Raw genomic sequence first — 26064 nt, forward strand, 5'->3', positions numbered from 1 at the left:
GCTGCACACCGTGACCACCGTCAGGAAGTCTTCTGCTGTGCTGGAAACCCATCAAGAGGTATGAAGTTGGACACGGCATTACTCATGGACACAATGATTCACTTATTTGCTTCTTCACTGCTGTAAATGTTTGATTGTGACTACACTTTTATCTTGATATTATATTTTTATATTTTGTACCCTCTCCCTCTTTTTCTTTAGGCCAAGATTTGCTAGGAAATTCCAGTGGCCAAATGGTAACTAGATGATAGGTTACTACTTCAAGGAATATTACTAGAATGAGCCTCCCTGGATTTTTTTTTTTTAAATTCTATTTTAAAACCTATTGTCATGGTACATAGTGTGAAGTCTGAGGTACTAAGAAAAATGTTTAAAAGTTTTATTTATTAGGGCATATTTAATTTCATTACATCATCCTTATTATTATTATTTTTTTTAAAGATTTATTTATTGATTGATTGACTGCTATGTTGGGTCTTCATTTCTGTGCTAGGGCTTTCTCTAGTTGCGGCAAGCGGGGGCCACTCTTCATCGCGGTGCGCGGGCCTCTCACTGTCGCGGCCTCTCTTGTTGCAGAGCACAGGCTCCAGACGTGCAGGCTCAGTAGTTATGGCTCACAGGCCCAGTTGCTCCGTGGCATGTGGGATCCTCCCAGACCAGGGCTTGAACCTGTGTCCCCTGCATTGGCAGGCAGATTCTCAACCACTGCGCCACCAGGGAAGCCCCATCCTTATTATTTCTTAATGTAGGGCCAGGGAGGCCGTTTCTGGGGTTCATTTAGGTGGGTGATCATGGGGACAGGGTGTTGGACCACAGGCTCTTTGACTGGGAGATGCTCCTGATTCTTGCAGCCTCTCTCTTCTCATGCGGACAGAGGGTCACACTCTAATGGTAGTGATGCCACAAAGTAGTCCTCTAGGGAAATCAATTTTGCCTTAAATCCCTAAATGGAAAACTCTCTTGTATCTCATAATTTGAGGACCAAAATAATTCCCACTGATGATAATTTTACTCATATGGATTTTTTCATTAAGTTCTACATACTACTATAGTGGATGTGACAGGGCATTACTAGCTATAATTATTTAAGAAACGAATTTAGTGAGCATACCTATGTATAAGTGTTGTTTCTTTTATTCGTTTGTTCTTTGTTACCTTTGTTTTATCTTTTGTTCCTTCTTTTTTTCCAACAAATACCTTGTGAGGTCCGCAGGTAAAGAGATGCAGATGCCTGCCCTTTAAGAACTAGTAAAGGCAGCAGGCATGTAAATACTAGGTCTAAATTGGGCTTCAACTCAACGTCTATCTGATCTTCTCTCCTAATTCAACATGCAAGGCCATCTCTACTACAGTTCTTTATTTAAGGCCAACCACGTGTTTCCCCTGCTCCCAGCTCCCATCTACCTCGCCCTTTTGCTAGGAACATAATGCACCAATTCTGATCCTGCTTTTCTGACAACAGCTGGTGAGAGAAGTGAGGAAGGGAAGGGTGGCACCGTTGGTACTCTCTCCACCCCTCCCCTCTCCTTTTACTCAAGGATGGATAGAGAATGGACCCTCTTCCAGGGTTCAGCCTTCAGTACAGGACACCTGCAGTTTCTTGGTCTTTCAGTTTTCTCCAGAGTTGGGGTGGGGGACCAGGAACGGGTTGGGGTGTGTCAGTGGTTTAAGAAAAATACTAAATAGATGTGTGTATAAAACACACTCTATGATGACAGCAAAAGGAGTGACAACTCTACTTGGGGCTTGGGACTGCTTGAGAAAAGAAGCAGGATTGTCCTGAAAATAGAGAGGCCAGGGACTTTTAGGCAGAAAATATAGAGGTGTGAAAAAGTGTGCTGCCACAGGTGGAGAGCGACACAGGTTTAGAGAAGAGAGTCTGTCTGTGTCTGCACCCCAGCTCTGGGCGCTTCAGAGAGCCTGTAAAATGGGGATAGTAACAGGAGTTTGCTCACAGGGTCATTGTGAGGCTTAGAAGAGAAAATATCCATATAATTCACTTAGCACCGAGCCTGAAACAGAGGAAGCATCCTTACATGTTAGCAATTGCTCTAATTATGATTAAGGCAGGTGCTGGTTGTCAGACGTGGGCCTGGAAGTTGTAGTCAGCAAGGCCTTTGTTGTTTATGCTGTTCTGTGAATTTTACCTGCAAGGTAATGCAGAGACCTTGCAGGAATTCAGGCAGGGGAAGGAAGAAATGAAGTTTATGATTTTTATTTTTTAATATAAATTTATTTATTTATTTTTATTTTATTTTTTGCTGTGTTGGGTCTTCCTTGCTGCACACGGGCTTTCCCTAGTTGCGGCGAGCGGGGGCTACTCTTCGTTGTGGTGCGCAGGCTTCTCATTGCAGTGGCTTCTCTTGTTGCAGAGCATGGGCTCCAGGCACAAGGGCTTCAGTAGGTGTGGCACGCAGGCTCAGTAGTTGTGGCTCACGGGCTCTAGAGCACAGGCTCAGTAGTTGTGGTGCATGGGCTTAGTTGCTCTGCAGCATGTGGGATCTTCCTGGACCAGGGCTGGAACCCGTGTCCCCTGCATTGGCAGGCGGATTCTTAACCACTGCGGCACCAGGGAAGTCCAAGCTTATGATTTTTAGAAAGACCCGCCTGATGGCCATATGGAGGGTGGATTGTCCTGGGTGGGGTTGGGGTTCAAGATTACAGATTTAGAGACAAGTTAGGCAGCTTTATAAAGAAATTACAACTGTTAATGGGGGCCTGGATTAAGGAACGGTAACAGAAATGAAGATGAGAATATAGGTTTAAAATCTTTTAAGAAGTAGGAGATCTTGGCAATAGATTGCCTGGAGAATGGAGGAGTCAAGATGACCCACAGGCGTTTGCTTAGGAAACTGGGAGGATGATGGTTTCTACAGAAGGGAAAAATGCAGGCAGGAGTGGGATGGAGGGCAGATAATGAACTATATTTGGGATGTGTTGAACACAGTGTCACAACACGGGCCAAGCTATTTAAAATAGGTGGTTAAAAATAATCTACATTTCATACCGGTTGATATGGGGATTATAGAGTTTGGGAGTTAGCAGGTAGGAAAAGCATGTTAAGGAAGAAATTGTTGGTCTCAAAAGACCTGAAGAAAATGAAGTGAAGGAGTTTTTGTTTGTTTTGTTTTTGAGGGAATGATTATGGAAATAAATGATGGAGGGAGTAAGTAGAAAAGAGCATTCAGAGGAGTGTCGGTTTGCCTAGAAGGTAGAATTTAACACTGACGTAGGAAGTCCCTGAAGGTAGACCATACCCTGTCATTTACTAACTGGTTAACCGGAATGTAGTCTTTAACACAGCTTTGAAAAGCAGGAACAAGAAAAGATTAGTAGTGATGGGGGCGTGGGGTGAGGGGAGGAAGCGTTTAACACTAGGAGCCTTGAGGGAAGTTCCGAAAATTCTCTTCTGCTTCCAATTTGAAAATATGACTTAAAAAGTGATCCTCCATGTTGTAGTTTTGCATTTTTTTGTGTGGTACTCTGGGATCTGGGAGGCTCCAGAAATGTTCCCAGTATCGATAGGGAAGGACAGAGCTGGTCCTTGGGATAGAATGGAGGAAGAAAAGAATGATTCTTTGAGGGTGAGCTTGTATACACCGGGCTGTTGGTGGGTAATTGCCCCTCCCCCAGGGTCTTCCAATGATTTGAAAAAGCCCTTTGTAGTCTCCAAACACCTCTACCAACTTGATTTAAGTTTACTTTAGCTTAAAGAAAGACATTACCTTTTGTGTGCTGATGTGGTCCTGTGTAAGACAGACTTTGAAATCTTGAGCAGGCACTATGTCTATTCTCCTCTAGGTTCTGGTGACTGGTCCAGTGCCTGATGTGGGATGGGCACTAGGAAACTGAATGGTTGAAATCAGTCATCAAAAGGGTAGCTATCAGGTTAAGATTTGGGAAAGATTTGGAAGTATGGGTTAGCATATTAAACTGAGAATGTAAGATCCTAGATCTCTGATTTATTCTTTAAGTTCACCTATTCACTTGCTTCTATGGACCTCCATTTAAATATGACCTGTCTCATTAATGAGTGAATGAATAAATGAATTTGTGAAATGGGAATTAAGAAAAGAAATGCCCTATTAACTTGAAAGGTTGGATTTCAAGAATCATACTAAATTCCAAATATATTTTGATTTTTTCCAAGTAGAGTGAGGCAACAGGAATATATTATGCAGTAAAATCCTATTATTTGACTCTTAGAAATATAATTGTCTCAAGAATCAAGCATGATGTTTATTTAGAACTGAAGTTGTAACTAAAATTTTTTTCTCATTTAGTTTTCCCTTGAAAAACTCAATACCACCTCTAATGAGCTTTAGAAATATGAACCCCAAATCCACCAATGGGAATGCTTCTCCATTAAGTTAGTGCAAATGAGGGAGGAACAGGAAGAGAGGAGGAGATTGAGAGTAGGATACTGAAGGGGTCACTGATGCCTGCATAACAAAATGTCTTAAAGACTTTCGAAATGTCAGAGGACATTTTATAGAGTGAAGATATACAAGCAGACCTTGGAGATATTGTGGGCTCGGTTCCAGAGCACCACAATCAATGGAATATTGCAATAAAGCAGGTCACACGAATTTTGTAATTTCCCCGTGCACATAAAAGTTACGTTTACACTATACTGTAGTCTATTAAGTGTGCAGTAGCATTGTGTATAATTGTATGTAGGGATCTTCCCAGTTTTATCATCTGATCATGAAATAAATTATATATATATATATATATATATATATATATATAAACCCTCACATGTATCACAGGCTCTAGAATAGACAGACAGACATTATATACATTACATGAAACATATTTGAGAGCAAAAGTCATTCAAACTGTATATGTGCATTATTGTTGGTTTTGTTTTAATTTGATTTTAACATTGACCAAATCTACCTAGGCAAATACTGCATTCTCCCATTCAGCTTTGAATTCAGGAAGCTTTTATTAAAGGGCCTGTAGTCTACACTGTCCTGAATGTTTTGGGAGATGCAAAAAAGGGGAGGATGTGCTTTCAGTTCTTTAAGACTTTGGGGGTTTTGGCAAAGTCTTGACCTCTATCTACATTATAAATGGTTTTAATAGTAAAAATTTTTAGATGGGGATCTACAGACTCCAGTAGGGTTTACTTTGATGGCATACTGTGAGAACACGCAAAATGTCAAGACAGATCCTGGAAACGGATTTGCACAGGTGCTTCTGTGCCCCAGATGAGGAGAGAACTGCGGGGTTTCTGACAAGTCTTTTAGAGCTTAATTCATTCCTTGCCTGGGGCAACGATCTGCTGTAATCTCTGGATATTGGTTTGAGCAAAGGCAAAGTTCACAAATCTGTTTCTTTCCCCAGGTTACAATAAAATTGGGCCAGCTAGGCGGTTTGGGGAAATTATGCATTTGCTCCCAAACAAAGATTAGAGCATCAGAGAGACAGCATCGTTTAGAAGTACTGAGTATGGTTGCTCATTGACCCAGAGCTGATCTCATACTCAGGTTCTGTCATTTACCAGCTGCATAGGCCTGGGCAAATGACTCGATCGCTCAATGTCCTCATTTGTTCTAGCTGTGAAATAGGGACAGTCTTACCTCGTTAGGATTTGTTGTGAGTGATTTAAGTTTGTAAGGTTCTGAGGACAGTTCTGGCCACTGAAATTATACCATAAATGAAAGCTGCTATGATCAACACAGCTAGTGTTAGGAATTGCCACCTCGGGAAGATGCTTACCTATTTAAGCCACATTTGGAGGCGGCAGGTCGTGCATTAGACCAAGAGAGTAGAGGTTTGCTCCATTCCAGTGGGAGCCCTTCTGGAAGGAGAAGGGGGCAGGAGTGCCTTGCCTATCTAGTTCTAATGGAAGGATCAAGATGATCAGCCCTTCAAAAATATTTCACTGAGGTGAGAACAGTATAATTTCCCACTATGGATCTTTTTGGAAATAGAGGCAGAATCAGAAATTCTCTTTGAGGTTCAAACTAGTTATAAAAATTCTCAAATAGTTACCTGGCCCTCAGGTTACTAGCTGGAGAGTGTATTTAGAGCAGAGAAGATTCCATTTTGAAGGCTTATTTAGGATTTTTATCCTGTTAATGTCTGTGTATGATGTGTAGAGTGTGGTCTAAATCCTTGTTGCCTACAGGTGTAGTCTTCAGAACAAGAGCTTGGGTAGTTTTTCAAAGCTGGCTAGATTCTCCTTCTCACAAAACCAGGGGAAGGGAACATGAGGCTGGTGGGTGAGTCAACACATTTGTCGCCTACAGGGGTGTTTTAGTGGGGATTTACTACTCAAAGCTAACTTGTTTAGAGAGAAGGAAATTTCCCTTGATACCAAGACTTACACTTTTGTAAGTATTTCCTTACTTACATCCATTTACACACACACCCAAGTGAACAAAATCTAATTTTGTTAGAGGAAAAGAAAAGCATCTGATCCATTTGAAAAATGAGCCAAATTCGGCAGCAGCCAACATGTGGGATTTATCCAAACTGCCCAGAATTATATCTGAAGCTACACATTTTGACATTCCATCCATGTAGGAAGCACAGCCATGGATGAGCCCAAACTGATAAAAAGTTTTAAAGCATAGGAAGTGAAGAATAATAGCATGAAAGTAGCAAGTCACTCTCAACCCTCCCGGAGAGTGGAGAAACTGACACCCTTCTCTAACTACAGGACCAGACCTGAACACTGTACAAATACCTCCAAGCTAGGGTTTTGCAGGAACTCGCTGCCATTGGGGAATTGGCAGGGCATCCATCCAAAAAATAATCTAATTCTGCAGTTGAGCTTGATTGTGGGTCAGAAACAAAGCCCTTAGCTCAGGGTGTGGATGAAACCAAGAACTCTTTAAAGATGATACTAGTCCTAAGATAGGGAAGATGCCCAAGATGAGAAAAGACCCTACCCTTTGTTGTCAAATCAAGTCCCGCTGCTTGCTGCTTACAAAATCAATACTCAGAAATGTTGATAGAAAGTAAAGGTGCCTTTAATCAGAATTCCGGCAATCTGGGGAGGTGGTGGACTCAGCGTCTCCCAAAGACTACCTCTGAAGATTCTGTTGGTCCATGAAAACTTTTAAAGGGAAACAGGAAAGTAGTCTCGGTTAATCATTGAGATGGGGGTCAAAGTCATCGACCTGCCCTACTGTGTGCAGGCTTGTGTACAGGCTCTTCGACTCCTCGTGATCTGCCTCCAGATGTTCTCTTGTTCACACAGTTTGGTCACACAGTTTGTTCGGGAGATTACTGAAGCGGAAGCTAAGGAAGAGATCTGGTCATCTGTTAATTACTTACTCTTCATTTCTACTGCTTTGATCTATGGAAAGAACTGACAAGTCAGGCAAGGTATTGTGTGATTAAAAGATTTGAAAGGTGCACTTGGGTGGGAGATGAGTAGAGCCTGGGGGTGCCTGGTGTAAAAGCTAGTTACAATGTAGCTTTGCTAAAGTGACATGTAAAGGGGCTTCCTGCTGAGGGCGGTTTCCTGCAAAGAGCTGCTTACAACACCATCTCTTCTGAGCCTTCTCCTGGTGTTGTTAGCTGAGGTAGCTGGGCGGCCACCGAGGAGGAACCTGCAATGGAGGGTGTGGGCTGGGAGCAGGACAGCCCCGGAAATCAGCAGTCTGGTCAGCCTGGAGCCAGGAGACCAGGCAAGCACCGCTGTGAGAAGCAGCTGGCCCAGAGGTCTTCATGGTTAAGAATCAAAAGTCCCTGGACTGTAATGGGTTGAGTGGAAAAGGCAGAAATGAGAGGGGAGTGGAGGTGCATGAGACAGCGGATGAACAAGAGAATTTCCCGTCTTGTGCTGGGTTAATGCAGCTGTTGCCTGTCCTGTCCCTGCGGGTGGACACGGCGACTTGGAGGATCTCATAAACTGGGGACTCTGTGGCAGAGGAGAGCAACGACTTCTTCTACAAAAAAATATTTGCTTGCAAAAGTTGATAGAAAAAGGACTCCTTGAAATTCATTTAAAAATAATTTATTTATATTTAGCTCCTGGAGAAAATACCAGAAGTGGTTAAATCATTGTGTGCATAATTTAGCAGCAAAACAAAAACACCCTGACTACAATATCTAGCTGTTGCCTCACCCCTTGGTCACCCTAAATTTCCTAGGCGGTGGCACCAATGCCATGCCCTTACTGGTCATAATTAACTGAATAATTCTGAAGGTTATGTATATAGGCATTATAAGTATACCTGTGATACTGGAGGGAAGTAAGGGAGCAGGTTATTCCATATTCAGCAGTGTCGTGCCTTGGTTCGGTTTAGTGTCGTCTTGATTTAATTTAGCACAAGTATTAATTACTATAGTTTATCATTTAATATTAATTGTTTTCAAATGAACAAAATAATCCACATCAGTCAGGCTGCTGCTTTTGTTGTGTCTTTCCCATTATAGTGTCTTATGGGGTTTTTCAAATTGTTTTGTATTTTGGAATGGTAGAAATTACAGCGAGAGCTATATTATCCCAGAAAATATTCTATTGGTTTTATTTCATATATGAGAAGTGGTGGGAATGATGATCATCTGTTGTGAGTCTCCTATGGCAGCCTGTTTTGTATTGATTCCAATTAGTACAAATAGGTGAGATGTGTTCTCATTATAGTGGGAGCTACATGATTAAAGATTGTATAAAAGATCAGAACTTGAGTTATGTGCCAAAAAGTAAATTTCTCCAAGGAAAATAACAACAGCTACAATATTATTAAGTTTAACATGTGCAAGCAGTGCCCTGGTGCAGAGGTCAGCAAACTATGGCCCTTGGCCCTTGGGCCAAATTCCAGCCCACTGTTTTTGTCGATAAAGTTTTATTGGAACAACCATGCTCATTTGTTTACACATTTTCTATGGCTGCAAGAGAGACTGTCTTGCAGAGCCTAAATTAAGTACTTCCTGGTACATTACAGAAAATGTTTTCTAAAAGCTGTTGTACTGTTTTACATCTTAACAACTCTAGTGGATATACTTTGTCTCCTATGGGGAAACTGAGGCACAGAGAATTGATGCAACCTGCTCAAAATCCCACAGCCTGTCAGTGGAAGAGCTGGGATTTCCAATATCTTGCTGCCTTCAGAGCCTGTGCCTCTTACTGCTGTATTTTTTCTGGGTTTAGCTTTCCTCCTTCCCTCTTGCTTGCTTTAAAATCCCCCTCTAGGTCTCATAATAATTGTACTTCCTTGTTTGATTTAGAAGTGGGGTGGAGAATTAAGAACTGTTTTCTAGTCCTTTTAATGGATTCAGGAGGTCTCAGACCAGGTGTATCAGGTCCTAACTCCATTTATATTCTAAGGGAACCAGTTGTCTGGGGGTGTCTTGAGGTGATAGCAGGTGAGGATAAATTCAGGACACATTTCATGAGTGCTTCCTATATGGGAGGGTAGGCAAAAAATAATACATGCTCATTATAGGAAAAGAAGTCATGGTCTGGTGGAAAAACAGATGAGTAAATAGAGGATTTCAATTCATTGTGGGGAGTGTTAGGATAGAGGCTGCCCAGGGAGTTGCAAGAGCAGAGAAGGACTCTCCTAAACCATATTGATGTGGGAAGGGGATGGGACCCTGGGACATTCCTGGAAAAGGGAATCCCTGATAGTAGTCTGTCAGAATAAATTGCTTGGCCAGGGGGAGCGGTCTTCAAATCCAGAGAGAGCTTTGTGAGGAAGAGCACACTGTATGTCACGGTAAAGTGACATATGGAGGCTCTGAGAATTTGGGTAAAAGACCCGGAAGAGGTCATCAATTCATGAAGGTCTTTGAACATCGTGACATTGTGGCCAATAGCTTCCTTTATTTTCAGTTGACTGTGGGGAACTATGTAAGTGTTTTCAGTACATGCAGATTGTTTCCAGATTTCCATTTTGGGATCATATATTTGAGGGCAGAATAGCCCTCATTCTCATCCAAATGTGGCACTTGGAGCTCCTCTATCAGAGTTGCCTGAGATGCTTGTTTAAAATGGAAATCCTCAGGCCCCATTCCACACCTCCTACATCAGACTCTTTGTGGAGTGGTACCTATTTAAATCTGTGTGATGTTTAAATCTAGTGGTGTTTATTTATATCTGCATTTAAATAAACATCCCAGGTGGTTGTTAACATGTTCCTCGGTTTGAGAAGGGTAGTTTTAAGAAGGAATAAGAGGGAATGCTAATCTAGGTGATGTGGGTCTAAATGGGGGTACCAGGGCTTCAGAGGAAGAGATGGATGATAGATGTAGTTTGGAAATAAAAATTGGTAAGAGTTGATGATTCATTGGCTGTGGGTAATGGGTAGTAAAGGAAAAGGAAATGCTCTTCCTGATTAACAAAACTCTGACTTAAGTTATTGAAATGAGATAGAGACTATTTTTCTCCCACCTAAAACTGTACCTCTTTCTGCCTTCTCCCCCAGGATAATTCAGATAGTTGCTCACTAATTTTGTGTTTTTTATTCTGTAAATGAACCAGAATGTCTAAAAATGAACACTCAGTTTAGTTCCCCAGAAACTCAAAACGATGTCCAGAGTGGTTGGTCGGAATGTATATTTATTCCAATGAAGGTCCCAATACATAATACAGTATATTTTTGAAATTGTCATGCCAAATGTGAGGGATGTGGAGCCTGGCAATAACAATTTAGTTAAACGAAGGAGTTTGTTCTGTGGGCAGATTGGCCATTAGGGAGCTGATGAAGACTTGTTTATGAACCAACGTTATCATCTTTTTTTTAATTTCTGGGAGAAAATGTTATTTAGTTGATAATTTGATCATCCCACATGTCTGTTAATCAGATTCCCCAAATGAAATGCTCAAACTTCACAAATCCACAAGCTAATCTGTCATAGATAATCCAGAAGTGTCATCCGAGGTCCCTCCCGTATATTTGAAGGAAACACTTCGAGGATACCGTTGGCTTTGGCTGTTCTGAATAGCACAAGCCCCTGTGTGTTGCCAGCAAAGCCCCAAGCAACGATCTGATTGGAAAGAATATTACTAAGGGAGTTGTCAGAACTAGTTTCTGCCCCTGGTTAGTTGTATGACCTTGGTCCAACACATGACTGGATAGTGATGTTAAATCAGATATGAATGTAAACCTCAAGGAGCTTGTTTTCTAACAGGAAGGGCAGAGTCAAGGGATGGATGGATAGACAGTTTGGCTTCAAGGAGGAAGTAGTTTGAGAAGAAACTTAGTATGGGTTAGGTTTTTGGGTATGGGAGGAGGTCGGGGGACTGGCCCCTGAGGGGCATGACCAGAGGATAGAAAACAGTTTGTATTGGATGGATCAAAGACTGTGTAGGAGTAAGTTAGGCTGTACAGGTGAGTAGGGGGCAGATCCTAGAGGGTCTTACAGGTTAGTCTGAGGAGGTTGCATTTCATTCTAGGCAATGTATCTCAGGAGTAGAAGACAAGGACAGGAGTTGGGAGGCTAGGCAAGTGGAACAGAGAAGAAGGGAGTCCTGAACTAGAATAGTGACCATTAGAATGTTCAGGAAGGGAACAGGATGAGATGCATCTGGAAAGCTTGAATCTGCAGGACCACTTACATGTGGGAAAAGGAAAAAGAAATTCATGGGAGAAGCTGTCCTCAATGACAATGTCCATCCCCACCCCTGTCCTTCTGGTGTGTGTGTGTGTGTGTGTGTGTGTGTGTGTGTGTATGTGTGAATGTGTGGTATGATTAGGGTCTGGGTTTAGTTTTAGAATCTCCCACTGACCTGGTGGTATGCTTCTCCCCGAAACTCAATTTTTCCTTCTCTACAATGGGAATAACATACTTACTGGCTCTGAAGAGTGCATCTAAATTGCTCACATGGTGTCTGGCACATACAGAGATGTTAGCTTATACATGTTGGTTCTCTGACCTCCCACCCCCACCCTATTTACCCTATTAGGAGAAAAGTAATTTACAAGGAATATCAGAATAATGATGCACCCTAGGAATATTGAAGTCAACTAGCTGAATGGTCCCATTCTAGGATAATGGCAGAGTTACCAACTACAGCATGCTGGAGACCCACACTTTCAACATCCTCCCCTGCACACCTTAATCTAGTAAATTAGGGACTGACGTTCTAATGAATTGGGCTTTTGAGAGCTCATCTGGACCCAGAGCTGATTCAGGGAGGTCAGTCTGTGTTTCCTTCTGGGTCAGCTTCACTCCCCATCTGTAATTGGACTTGTTCTTTTACAGAAGAGGTGCTGGGCAGACATGAGAGTGCATTGGTGAAAATATATTTTAGAACTGACAAAGCAACACGTAGGGGTCTTCTGCTGATGGGAAGGGTCGCCAGGTTAGGGAGGCAGGTTTGGTCCTGATGCCTTTACCGTAGTATCTGAGTACCTCCCTGGGGTTTTTTCCAGGTCAAGTCCAGTTTCCATGAGGATAGTGTGGGCTTCCTGTGCTCAAAGGTTCCGTCATGACAGTTAATGTGGAGGTCATTGCAGATGCAGGTTGCCAGATGTGGGTCTCATGTGTGCAGAAACTGCCCAATTCTCACAATCGAATTACTTCCTCCTCTTTTTTTCTTTTCTTTTTTTCCACCTTAAGGATCTTGGGAACGTCCCCTATTAGAAGTCTTTAGAGAATAAGAAGTCAAACCAGGGCAACCTGAATCAATTTTTTTTTTTTGAGAAGAGGAGAACAGAGACCTATTATTCTTATAACTCAATAGAATTGTTTTTTAATTTATTCTTTTTTAATTTGAACTGTACAATAGGAACAAAATAAGAAGAGTCTACCTTAATTTCAAAGGTAACCCTTAGTTGAAAAAGAAAGTCACAATGCTTGACCAGAGGGAGAGTGGAGATAGGAAATTTAGAGGATGGAAACAAACTTAAGTATCTTATAAATTTTGAGTGGATTGTAAACACATAAGAGATGAATAAAAAGGCCCTGCTTGGAGACTGAAATGGTCTAGTTGGGAAATGACTAATGCATGAACACAAATCTTGGTGACAGGTTTGTTAGCTGAGAACTTTCTAAAGATTAAATGAACAATAATAGAATTTTGTTAATGCCCTAAAATGAGTTTAAATCATTAAATATGTGATGCAAATATGCAAGTACCTTTAATTGGGCATAATTAAAAATAATGAGGTATGTTTAAAATAATGACATTTAGAGCAAGAGAGCAGTTAGGGAGAATTTGTCCAAAAAGCCAACAAGTGATAGTAGTGTGGTGATTTCATTGTTATCAGTAGAGAGAATTCTGTTCATATAATAAATTGGGCACTTTAGCAAGTGAAATAGGTTCTAGGTCAACTGCACATCCTTTCCCTGGCAGCTGGAAACCTTGGCATTCCCAAAAGACAGCTTTAGTTAAAATGAAAAATGTACACGACCCTTCAAGTCAAGCCTATTTCTTATTCTTACTGCATCAGGTCAATTGAATGTTCGGCATATTCAATTCTCTGTAATCCAGCGGCTGATTCTATTTTTCCTTCTGCTAAAGTGGGGTTGGTTGATTTTGGCTGTAATAGTGTATCTTGTAGGCATATGAGGGAAAAAATTAAGCTAATTGGGTTCTCCTTGACTACTGTCTCCACGGGTGACCTCTTCAGGTTCTTTCAGGTGTGTGAAGAGTTTCATCTCCAAGTTAGTGAGAGAAGCAGATAATTTACCTTTGCACGAATAGGTCTGTGAACCTCAGAAGATTAGCCATTCCTCTTGGATTTTGGTGTGTGTGTGTGTTTCTGGTTTGCTTAGTATCTTTTCAAAAAGAATTTTGGAATTTTGGAAAAAAGAAATTTTTATGGAATTTTTCAAACTTATACAAAAGAGAAAGAATAGTATAATGAATTCCAATATAGCCATCATCCAGTTTCAACAATGATCAACACATAGCTTATCTTATTCCATGTTTACCCTCATCCATTACCTCCCTCTCACTCTTCCCCCATTATTTTGAAGCAAATAACATCCTGGGATTTCACCACAATTTTATGAATATCTGATTTGTGAGAACAAGATTTCCCAAACTGTGATCCACGAAAGCCCTGTCCTGAAAAGCTACTGCAAAAATAAAGGGTTTTAATCTTCAAATACTCTGGGCAAATGCTAGACACCATCTCTCCTTTTTGAAGAGGTTCCCTGTACATTAACATATTAATGGTTCTGAGAAATCTGCGTGTAAGAAATTTAAACCAATATCTTCCAAACTTAATTGAGTCTAGAACTCTTTATTTCCAGCAGATCCTATTTATATCAAGTGGAAGAAATGTTAAGAGAAAATATTTACAACATTTACTAGGCACTCACTATTTGCCAAGTTTTCTATAAAACATTTTTATATGCATTGCCTTATTTAATCCTTATAATAATCCTTTGAGATGGGATTTCCAGATGAATATATTGCCCTGTTTTCAGATGAAGAAATTGAAGCTCAGAAGTATGAAATAACTTGATGAAGGTCACACAGTAGGTAAGAGACAGGGGCAGGATCTATCTCCAGAGGTGTGTGACCCCCTGGAACCTGAGCTCTCATCCACCATGCTGTACATTTGGAGAGGAGGGGTTAGCGATATCTGATGACATGAGCGTCCTCTAGTGGCTTTGATATCCTCTTGTTTTCTTATAGTGACAAGGGAAACAAAGGGATAGCAAAGCACACTTGGTCAGAGTCACTAGGCTAAGGATTTTGTTTAATAATACTATTTTCTATTTCCATTGTGCTTTGTACTTTCTAGATTATTAGCAATGCCTTATGAAAAGGGTAGGATGAGTGTTATTCCTATTCAGCTGATAAGGCACAGCAAAGGTACGTGTCTTGACCAAGGTCAAAAGTTTGTTACAGCCCTGGAATTAGAACCGTAATATTTACGTCCATTGCATTTTCTTTTGACTGCCCCTGACTCCTGGCTTGTTCTGGTTGATGTGAACTGTGGAAGCAAAGAAAAGGGAGGTTTGTGGGGAGACTGACTTACTTCAGAATTACTTGATAGTGGAGAGTCCACAAGTGGTAATGTTCTTTTCAGAAATATTCTAGAGGCAAGCTCTGGTGCTTTCCTTAACAGCCATATCATGTTTTTCATGTTTTAGGGTAGGAAAGGATAAATCTAAAGATTTCATTGTTTTAGGACAACCTATGACTCCCATCATGTCCCTTTGCTCCTTTAGACCAGGAAAAATTCCACCAGTGCTCATCATGAAACCTGCCCACATCCAACCTCAAACTGCTGGAGAGTTGGAAGAGCAGCTCTTTGTTACCTATCTCACTTTCCTCTGTCAAGGTCAGAGTATTGTCTTCTAGAGTACACGTTTGGTAAATTCTCCCCTGAGTGTAAAATCATGCAGAACAGTTTTAGAATTATGCAACTATTTTCAAATGTATTACGGGAAGCAGAACAGTTGTATCATATCTACACAGAATTAAGTGCCAGCATTATTAGAGCTTTACTGAGGCAAACTAAAACACTTCTGATTAACTGGGCATTTATTTTGGCTGAGACACACTTGCATGGAGATAGGGAACATTCGGATGTATGCTGCTAATAATGAACATTATCACTTCATTAAAGTAGGTCAAAGTAAGCAAGTGTGATAGGTTTTTTCCCCCACATGCTATAATTACCAAGGGCAATTCAGTAGGTTTTAGTCCTGTATATAGCTAGGCCATAATAGTATATAATAAGCAATCATTCATTGCAGGTGATTAAAATACATGTCTCCAGACAGATTAAAAGAGGAGAGATAGAGAGTAAAGCATCATGATCTCATTATGTATTATATTCTCCTCTCATAATTAAGGAAGGTATAAATTTAAAACTTATTAAAAATGTGGAGGCACCATGATATAACAAGAAGAGCCTTGGTCCTTGGGTTAGACAATCAGAGTTAAGGAATCAGTTCTTATACTTTTGACAACATGGCCTTGAGAAAATCATTTAATTTCTTTGAGCCTTGGTTTGCTTATTTGGAAATGAAGATAATAATTATTTGGGGATCAAATAATATGATATAGGTATGTACAGTCCTAGAAATTTGTTATTAATAATAATAATTTTTAAATGTGAGTGATAAAGCCAGACTAGAAAGGCAGCAACAAATGACAACAGGGTCCCCTGTAAGACGTGGTGTATCTGGGCGTGCAAACCTGAAACTTATGTCTCTGAAACAGGAGTGCATAAGGCTGTCTCCAAGTTCACTGATGAGAGGAGGGTCAGCTAGCTCAAGAGCAATGAGCCAGAGAAAACCAAAAGAGCCAGTCACACACTAAGTATCAACCTTAGAAATGCAGTACATACTGATTTGGGGATCTGTGACACTAAGAAGAAAGAAAGGTGTTTTTTTTTTTTTCTGGCCTGGTCACTTTGTTCCTGGTTCCTGGTTCTAAGTTTCTAAGTATGTGTAGATAAATGGTTATTGTGATAAGAGAGTGTAAATCCTGTTTATTTTTTTGGTTGGTTTAATTAGGTTGTGATTGTCCAGAATGAAAAATGTCTATTCCATGAACCCAGGGAGCTATTGCTCATACCAAACTTTCAAATCAATGAAAGCTTTCACTTGCCCTAGGAAGTCAGGCAACTTATCCATGTTTCATTCTTGGAGGTTTTAAAACTCAGAGAGCCCCAAAGGCTCTTCCCAGAAAACACAGAAAGCCGGTGATAGAGCTAGAGAAGCCTTCATGAATCAGAACTTTTCCACCTGCTTTATCTACTGGAAGTTAGATGGGTGTTTTGTAAAGTATCCTGAGCATGGCTGTTACTCTACAAAAAGAATATCATTAAGGAAAAGAGAAACCTTAAAACATAGCTAAGGTAGGTAGAAGTGTCTGGCATATGCTGGGGGTAACTTTCAGAGGAATCTGTGGCAATCTGGTAAAAGAAATTAGAAAGTCTGCAGTAATTACATCCTAAAGAAGAAGGTGGGCTGTATAATCTCCCCAAATGAAAAAGGAAATAAATTCCAGTTATTTTTCAGACAAGCCTTGGGTAGATTACAAACAGTTTGAGTGGCAGGTTGAATTGTTGGGGGAAAATGATTTCCTCTGTAATTAAGTTTGTCTCTTATGTTATAAATGTCAAATGAGAGAAAAAATATTGAAAGATTTCAGTTCATCCTAAAGAGACCACAAAATAATACTAAGAAGAATTTTTAAAAGTTTTTTACTTGATGTTTGCAAATTTAAATAGTAATACAATCTCACTGGAACAATTGGAACAATATCACACAAAGATGTATAAAAGCAAAGATGATCGATCACCTTCCCTGCGAAGTCATCTCAGTGTAAATAGTGTGATGTGTATCCTACTCACACACCTGAGAAAACATGTTAAAAGTGGCAAATTTTTAGATAAAACCAGAGAATTTCAAAGTGCTTGAGACTTTTCAGCAAGATCAGAGACAACCAGAACTACCTTATTTGGGTTGAATCAATGTAGGAGAAGCTAGACTGAAGGCTTTGGGGCTAGAGTCAGGCAGGGGTCAAAAAAGGGAACCAAGAGAAGCAGACCCAGAATAATTTATTTCTCAAAAATTATCCCTGAACTGAGATGCTAGACAATCAGACTTCTTCCCTCAAACCTTACTCCTCATTTCCTTAACCAAGTGTCACAGAAAGAAGTATATGGTGACATGGTAATCACATATCCTTAGAACAGGTGTTATCACCAATGTGTATTTAATATGCATCTTTGTGTGCGTGGTTGTAAGGTGCAAAGGTTAGAAAATCAAGCTAGAGAAATGACCCAGACTTTCAGGGCACAGAAAGAGAAATCAAGGATCTAGAGGCAGATGAACAAGTAAATCAAGTAGCAGAATGAATCAAGGACTTAATACATTTGTGGGAGGGTGAGGGAGGAAGATCTGGAGCAGCCACATATTTGGATAAGATGGGCTTGGAGAGGAATAGCTGCCTTGATTCCAGAGGCAGCTACCTCTGTCTAGTGAATATGATACAGGAAAGTGTTGGAATGAAAGATAATAGTGTTCTCATGCAGAGATAAAACTTTAATCTGAATCCACTGGAGCATAATCCTACTATGCCTGGGTTATCTCTTTGGGGCTTTTGACTTGCAGTATGCTATCCAAATTGTAAGATGACAAATAGCATCATAGCTACACAATGTATCTGTGCATCCATGGGAGAATCTGAGGAAATAACTCTTCTTTCTTTCTTTCTTTTCTTTCTTTCTTTCTCTCTCTCTCTTTCTTTTTCTTTCTTTCTTTCTTTCTTTCTTTCTTTCTTTCTTTCTTTCTTTCTTTCTCTTTCTTTCTTCCATTCATTCATCTATTTATGTGATCATATATATGCATGTATATATGTCTTTATATAAACATATGTATCCCTGCATACAATAGGCCAATCTCTCAATCAAAAAATTTGTAAAAAATTGTGATGAGTAATAATTGCATTATTTATGGAATTCTTTGAAATGGAAAAAATTGCATATTTCTTGCTCTTGTGGCAATTGGTTTCATTTACAGAAAGCTTAGCAGTAATTTCTTAACTTGGAAATTTTACACATTTCTTAGTGGGACACAATACAGTAGGCTGTTCTGGTTATAAGTTCAACTGGGTTAGGGCAGTACCCTTTGGAACTTTCTCTTTCTCATTGGGTTTTCATCTTTAGGATCTATCTGAAGTTACCAAAGGCAAGCATTAAAGTTGATGCTTTGTAAAAAAAAGTCAAACAACTCTCCATCTCCACCCTAGTGTCCATTGCTGAGACATGTGTGAATAAATAGATAAATGAGAGTCTGGGCTCAGAGAGTATGGCTCAGAGATTGTAGACTGTTCATATAGTTGTGCCTTCTGTGAATAGGTTTGAAGAGCAGTTGAATAGATGCTAAAAACAATGGATTTTCCCCTCAAAAATGTTATTGTCTATACAGAGCAGGTACAAATGTTCTAGTACTCATGAATTGGATAGAATGAGTCCTGGTAATAATGGGGATTGTGACAAGGAATATGAAGCTATCCTCTGGGGCCAAGAAACCCTTCACCTGTTCACAGAGCTTCAGAGAAAAAAATGACAGGTTCTAATACATATTTTGAAATTCTGAAAAAAATTTAGTCTGTTCTGTGTATTTGTTTTTTAAGCTTGAGAAAATAGATAACCAAGGCCAGCTGAAGTGTTATTGTTGAAGTTTAATCATCAGTATGCAACATATGTTGTTAAGTACTCACTTTGCAGTCTTCATGGATGATTAAAAAACAGTGACCCAAAGATGTTTAAAAAAAAATTAAAAAAACAAAACAAAACAGTGACCCAAGATGGAAAGGGCATCCTTAGCAATGGGAAGGCAATGAGTAGCTTAAGCTTTTTATTTATTGTGATAGCAATTGAGCTTCTTGCTAATTTATTGTTGTAAAAATGTCTTTGAAACAACCAATTACTGCTTCCTGTAGATGGTTAGAATTTTGACTCTTGTTTGGGAAACTTCTAGAAGCATAATTTGCCAAATTCACTTGTACAAAGCATTTGTAAGTACTCTCTATGAGAATATTCAGAAGATGTTCAGTTTCCTATTTGTTTGCTCTCTCCCAGTTGTGTGTTCAACTAAAGGGCACATTTGGCTACTGCACTGGGGAAAGATGGATTAGTTCTTCTCATCTCTGTCAGTTTCTCTGTATCCGCACATTTAAAATAATTTCTCTCTCTTTTCAAGCCACAGCTGTGTTATTGAAGTGCGATTTTTCAATAAAGAAAATATGCTGCACTGATGTTCTGAATTATATTGGTTTTGTTCGCATTGTTTATTTTAAATCTAAAGATTCAGTGGCACAGTGGGTAATAAATGAGAGGCTTTGACAGAACTAAGAAAAGCTTACATTAAAGGGACCAGCCAAATTGTACAATTCGGTAACTCTCTATCTGCCCATTATGGTGATTTGTGTGGACTCTTCTAAAACTTCAAGATTTAGGTTAAAATGCTCACTGGTTAGGAATATTTCTTAACATTTGATAGTACTGGTTGTTATCCAAGCAACTCAAAATATCCCTGGGAGTTATATCACCGATTTCCTTGTCTAAACAAAAGTAAGTCCCCCAAGGTCACCCTTTAAAAAGTGGAACAACCAATAAATATTCTATTGTGACCTTTATGCCTTCATCTTAGAAGACAGCACTGTCTAGTCAGAAAAGCTGGTTTTCTCACTGACTATAAGTAGAACAGTCATCACTTACTGCAACAGGGGCCCCAGAAATGTAGAGAGACATGCTATCCAAGAAACCCAATGCCACAGCAAACGTCTCAATCCTGTATTATGACCATTTAAGAAAGAAACAAAAACATGGGAGAGAATAGTGAAGAAAAATTTTTAAAAAGTATTAATAGATGCATGAAAGTGTGTGTGTGTGTGTGTGTGTGTGTGTACGTGTGCACATGTGTGTTTGTTAGTCCCACAAATTAAAGGGATTAACACAGACAGACATGAATCAGCTCTCATGTAGTGACAACCACATTTTAAAACCTTTTAAAATATTGTTCCTGATATGTTTTATTAAAACAAAGGCCATGCTACTCTGTAGTAATGACACACACCACACACACCCGAAACCCCAAACAAACCAAAAAAACAAAACCCCCCTAATCTCAGTAGTTTAACACAATAAAAATGTATTGCCTGTTCTTGTTGCAATTCAATGCCATTGGGCAGATGGATTCTGCTCCATGCCGTCCTTCAGGGTCAGTGTCCTTCACAGCTGTCCTGTGACATCTCCATCTTCAACATATGGTCTCCAAGGTCACAGCAAAAGCAGGAGATGAGAGTGGATACGCTAGCGGGGAGATTTTATGGATCATGCCAGGAAGTGCAATGCGTCACTTCCCTCCCACTTTCTATTGGTCAGAACTGAGTCATATGGTCCAACCCACCTGCAACAAGGTGTGGGAAAATGAGTCTTCCTATGTGCCCAAGAGGAAGATGAAATGGTTTTGTTGAACACATGACACAAGTGGGGGTGGTCGTTTGGTTTTATTTGTTGGCACCAGTGAAGATATCAACCCTGAATACTAGTGCAAGTCTTTTTAAGTCCTTGGTAAGAGATAGTGGGGGGATAAATAATATTATCCATGATGTCGGTCTGTAGATACATCATTCACTTGTTTCACAATGTTTCCCTTAACATCTAAATAGAAACTACAAATAACAGTGGTTCACACAAGTCAGAAGTTTATTTCTCTGGAAGGTGGTTGGGTGGTGTTATGGGATTAGTGCTTATCAGGGACTCAGGCTCCCTCTACCTTGTTGCTCTGCCAATCTCAGTGACCCACATGGCTGTTCCAGATCCTCCCATCGCTTTCACATCCAGAGAGAAGGAAGCAGGAAAGGAGAAGGGAGCATGTCCACTCTAAGGATACAACTTGGAAGTCCTACATATCATTTTTTTCACAATTCTTTAGCCAGGACTTAGTCATATGGCAACCTCTAATTACAACAAAGATTAAGAAAAAAGTGGCCTTTATTCTGTTGGGAGGTGGGTAGGGGGTATATTCCCCCATGGCTAAAACATGCAGTCTAATCACTATGAGAGAAAAGGAGAGAATGGGGGCAAATAGCAGTCTCTGCCAAAGCTCACCTCTCTGCCACCCAAATACCAGTTTGCACCCTTCATTTCACAGATAGAAGACACTCCACCACCTGTCCCCACCTCCACCAAGGAAGAAAACCCTGAAGTCCCACCTGGTTAATGCCTTGGAAGAGCCCAGAAGCTCTGGGTGATGGGAATTCTTTCCATCAGGTTTGGGTGAGGCTTCTGTGGTCCAGTGACCACCCCTCACTCCCAACCCCACACAATAGGCTATGGTGGGGGTATGAACTGAATAACCACCATAAAAGCTCTCATTTGGAAATGCATGGGATGGGAAATACTGCATCACAGAGCCATAGTATTTATCAAATCCAACCTGGCAGGCATTTTGAAGCTTCTCTGCCCCGGCAGTGGAGTAAATTCATTGATTAGCTCCATCTAGTAGCTTCTAATTCTTCCCACTGGAAGGAGTCCCTTGTCATTTCACTTCTATGACCTCTGGCTTTGCCCAAGGGAATCCTTTTTTGCCTTTTATTGTCTATGACTCAATCCGAAGTGGGCACTGGAGAGTGTGCCCTTCCTGAAGGCTGCAGAGGGTTCTCAGCCTGCTTCCTGCTGGTGCAGGTTTGGGAGTTTGGGGTTATTTTAGGGATCAAAATCTCATTCTTTTGAAAGTGAGTCTTGCATGGGTTGTTTTGAGGTATTGGCACTTTATTCTTATGGTAATGGGGAACCGCTAAAGGCTTTGAGGGTCAGATTTCTCTTGCATAAAAGTCATTGCCTATATATCCGGAGAAAACCATAATTTGAAAGGATGCATGCACCCCGATGTTCACTGCAGCACTATTTACAATGGCCAGGACATGGAAGCAACCCAAATGTCCATCGACAGAGGAATGGATAAAGAAGATGTGGTACATATATACAATGGAATATTACTCAGCCATAAAAAGGAAAGAAATAATGCCATTTGAAGCAACATGGATGGACCTAGAGATTGTCATACAGAGTGAAGTAAGTCAGAAAGAGAAAGACAAAATCATATAATATTGTTTACATGTGGAATCTAGAAAAATGGTACAGATAAACTTATTTGCAAAGCAGAAATAGAGTTACAGATGTAGAAAGCAAACTGATGGTTACCAAGGGGGGAATGGGGGGTGGGATGAATTGAGAGACTGGGATTGACATATATACACTACTATATATAAAACAGAACTAAGGAGAACCTACTGTATAGCCCAGGAAACTCTACTCAGTGCTCTGTGGTGACTTAAATGGGAAGGGAATCTAAAAAAGAGTGGATATATGTATACGTATAACTGATTCACTTTGCTGTGCAGCAAAAACTAACACAACATTGTAAAGCAACTATACTTCAATAAAAATTAATAAAAAAATAAAGTTCATTGCCTAGAGCAGTGCCAGGAGAAGGGTGGTGGTATTGGAGATGGGGGTGAAAGGGTAGGTGTGGGACATATTTAAAAAAATATGAGGGGACTAGGGGGCTGACTAGATGTGCTGAAAAAGGACAGAATAGAGTCAATGACTCTCAAACATTATCTTTGGTGACAAACTAAATAGGTGAGTTTGAAGTGGGGCTGATTGGTGTGGAGTGTGGAGGATTCAGATGATCAGAAACATTGAGCTCTCCATGCAGGGAACTTTGACAGACTTGACAAATCCTAACTGAAAATACTCGTTGTTTTTTTTTTTTAATTTAGAACTATCTGTGGTCAATAAAATTGCCACCTTCTTGGTTTTCTTTTAATTATAAAATGTAGGTCATATGGATTTCATATGATTTGAAGATCAAGTTGAAGGTGAAATATAACAGCAAGCTTCCTTTATAAAAAGATCTAAGCATTTTCCCTCTTTCCTCCCACATCCCATCTAAAGATTCAGTGATGGGGAAATTTCTTTATCTCACTAGGCAAAGTGACAGGGGATGTCTTATGAAAATCTATTTACAGTACTACATTTTCAGTCCCATCACCGCAAAGCAGCAGTACATGTCCTCTGGAGGATTTCACACATTAGTAATTCATTATGTCCCCAGTTCCTCTTGGTGTGAAATTCCTCTCATTAAGAAGAGATGACAGAGGCAAGAGAATGATGTAATTCTCTTCTCCTCCCCTCTAAACAAGTCATACTTAATATTTCTTCAAGGTCAAGTTAAATTGAAAATAGAATAGGGTGATAGTTCCTTAGATTTGTACTAATAACTGGGTGTTCTCAGCAGAAGCCTTTTGGCAGGAGAGCAAAGTTAACTTATCAAAATGATTAAGAAAGCAAAATTGCCTGCCAGGTAGGAGATCCAAAAGTTTCAGGGCCCGTCACAATCAGATTGCTGTTTCTTTTCCTCTAATAAGAATGAACTTGATGCTGGCATAGCAATACCTTTGAAAGTACGATCTCAGATGCAGAACAATGTTCTTCCTAGGATTTTGTTTGTAATTTTATTTTAGGTGTTACCTTCCAACTGGCTTTAGAACATGTTAGAAAAATAAGAGGCCAATGCTCTTCATCCTGGTGGCGTTTGTTTAGGTGACACCTTGCAGCATATATTTGAAAGCCCAAGTGGCTCCTCCATTAACTTTCCTCAACTAACCCTTCAATCATTCTAGTCACCTGCTGTGATCTGTTATTCAAAGCCTTGAAGGTCTGGAAAACTGATCTTGGTTGCCTGTGGATTCAAGAGTATGTACGTATATTCACTTTAAGTCATAGGTGTCAAACTGAGGCTCGTATTTTCACAACTGGTACTGACTCTCAAATAGCATAGCATGGTTAAGAGGATAGGTGTCAGCTCTGGATTCTAGCCCCAGATTCACCCCTTCCTAGCTGTGTGGTCTTGGGCAAGTTACTTAACCTCTCTGAATCTCAATTTCTTAACTAAGAAAATGGAGATAGGAGGAGTATTTACCTAATGAGATATTATTCAGCCATAAAAATAAGGAAATCCTACCATTTGTGACAACATGGATGAAACTTGAAGGTATACTAGGTGAAATAAGTCAGACAAAGAAAGACAAATACTGTATGATCTCATGTACACGAGGAATCTAAAACAACAACAAAAAGCCCTAAAACACCAAACTCATAGAAAAAGAGATCAGACTTGTGATTACCAGAGGCAGGGTATATGGGGAAGGGAGAATTGGATGAAGGTGGTCAAAAGGTATGAACTTTGAGTTATAAGATAAATAAGTACTAGGGATATAATGCACAACATGATGACTACAGTTACCATGGCTGTATGCTATAGAGGAAAGTTTTTAAGAGAGTGGATACTAACAGTTTCTATATGAGATGCTGGATGTTAACTGAAACTATTGTGGTAATTATTTCGTAATATATGTAAATCACACCATCATGCTGTACACCTTAAACGTATACAGTGATATAATTATTTCTCAACAAAACTGGAAAAAGAGTAGTATTTACCTCATGGCCTGTTTGTGAAGATTAAATGAGATGAGATGTTTCATCCAGTGGTTGGCACATAGTGAGCTCTAAATGGGAGGAGGTTAATTTTAATTTAATCATGAACTACAGAGAAAAATGAAAGGAGATTCTCATGCTTTGAAATAAATATTTGAAAACTTTCTTCTGCCTTTATAGCCCCTGATTGTTTTATAATTTGGAACCAAATATCCAAATATAGCATCAAACTCTATTAATGCATTAACAGAAAATGTATATCTAACATGCACCCCGATGTTCATAGCAGAATTATTTACAATAGCCAGGACATGGAAGCAACCTAAATGTCCATCGACAGATGAATGGATAAAGAAGATGTGGTACATATATACAGTGGAATACTACTCAGCTGTAAAAAGAATGAAATGTTGCCATTTGCAGCAACATGGATGGACTTAGAGATTATCATACTAAGTGAAGTAAGTCAGACAGAGAAAGACAAATACTATATGATATCAATTATATATGGAATATAAAAAATAATGCAAATGAATTTATTTACAAAACAGAAACAGACTCACAGACATAGAAAACACTTATGGTTACCAAAGGGGAAAAGGAGGGGAGAGATAAATTAGGAGTTTGGGATTAACAGATACACACTATTATATATAAAATAGATAAACAAGGATTTACTGTACAGCACAGGGAACTATATTCAATATGCTGTGATAAGCTATAAGGGAAAAGAATCTGAAAAAATATAATGGAATCACTTTGCTATATACCTGAAAGTACAACAATATTGTAAATCAACTATATTTCAATAAAAAAATATACACGCCAAGTGTAGCCCTTTTGGACTAGATTAATACACTTGGCTCTAACTCATTCTCTTAAATATTAGCTCTGTGTTCCATAGAATCATATACAATAAATATATATTCTTTTATGGTTAGAAAAAGAAAATGCATATCTAAAGAGAAATAACTGAAAAGAGGGGATATGGATGAAAAAAATGATGTGTGAAAGGGAACTCTCCTGGTAGATGTTAGGATGTCAAAGAGTGCACAGGGATGAGCCTTTTTGGCTTTGAAGCTCTGAACAAATTTGATCTGGAAATCAGATCCAGAGAAAAGGTGAGATTGATAAAAGAGAGCATTATTGCAAGATACTCAGAGGA

General features: G+C 39.7%; 2 protein-coding genes across 2 annotated transcripts in view; one reads left to right on the forward strand and one right to left on the reverse strand.

Annotated features, from left to right (window-relative positions):
• OPN5 (opsin 5) overlaps positions 1-19646 on the forward strand; it is a 75214-nt gene extending 55568 nt beyond the window's left edge. The window contains exon 7 of the mRNA XM_082347674.1: positions 1-19646. Within this exon, the coding sequence (XP_082203800.1) occupies positions 1-64 (64 nt within the window). The 3' untranslated portion in view covers positions 65-19646.
• The window catches only part of PTCHD4 (patched domain containing 4), a gene marked incomplete at its 5' end in the record, with an annotated part of 239195 nt that continues 231255 nt past the window's right edge, over positions 18125-26064 (reverse strand). The window contains one exon of the mRNA XM_082347574.1: positions 18125-26064. This exon is cut by the window's right edge and continues 10683 nt beyond it.

Source organism: Balaenoptera borealis (assembly GCF_965194805.1).
Source record: "Balaenoptera borealis genome assembly, chromosome: 12".
Classification (NCBI taxonomy): domain Eukaryota; kingdom Metazoa; phylum Chordata; class Mammalia; order Artiodactyla; family Balaenopteridae; genus Balaenoptera; species Balaenoptera borealis.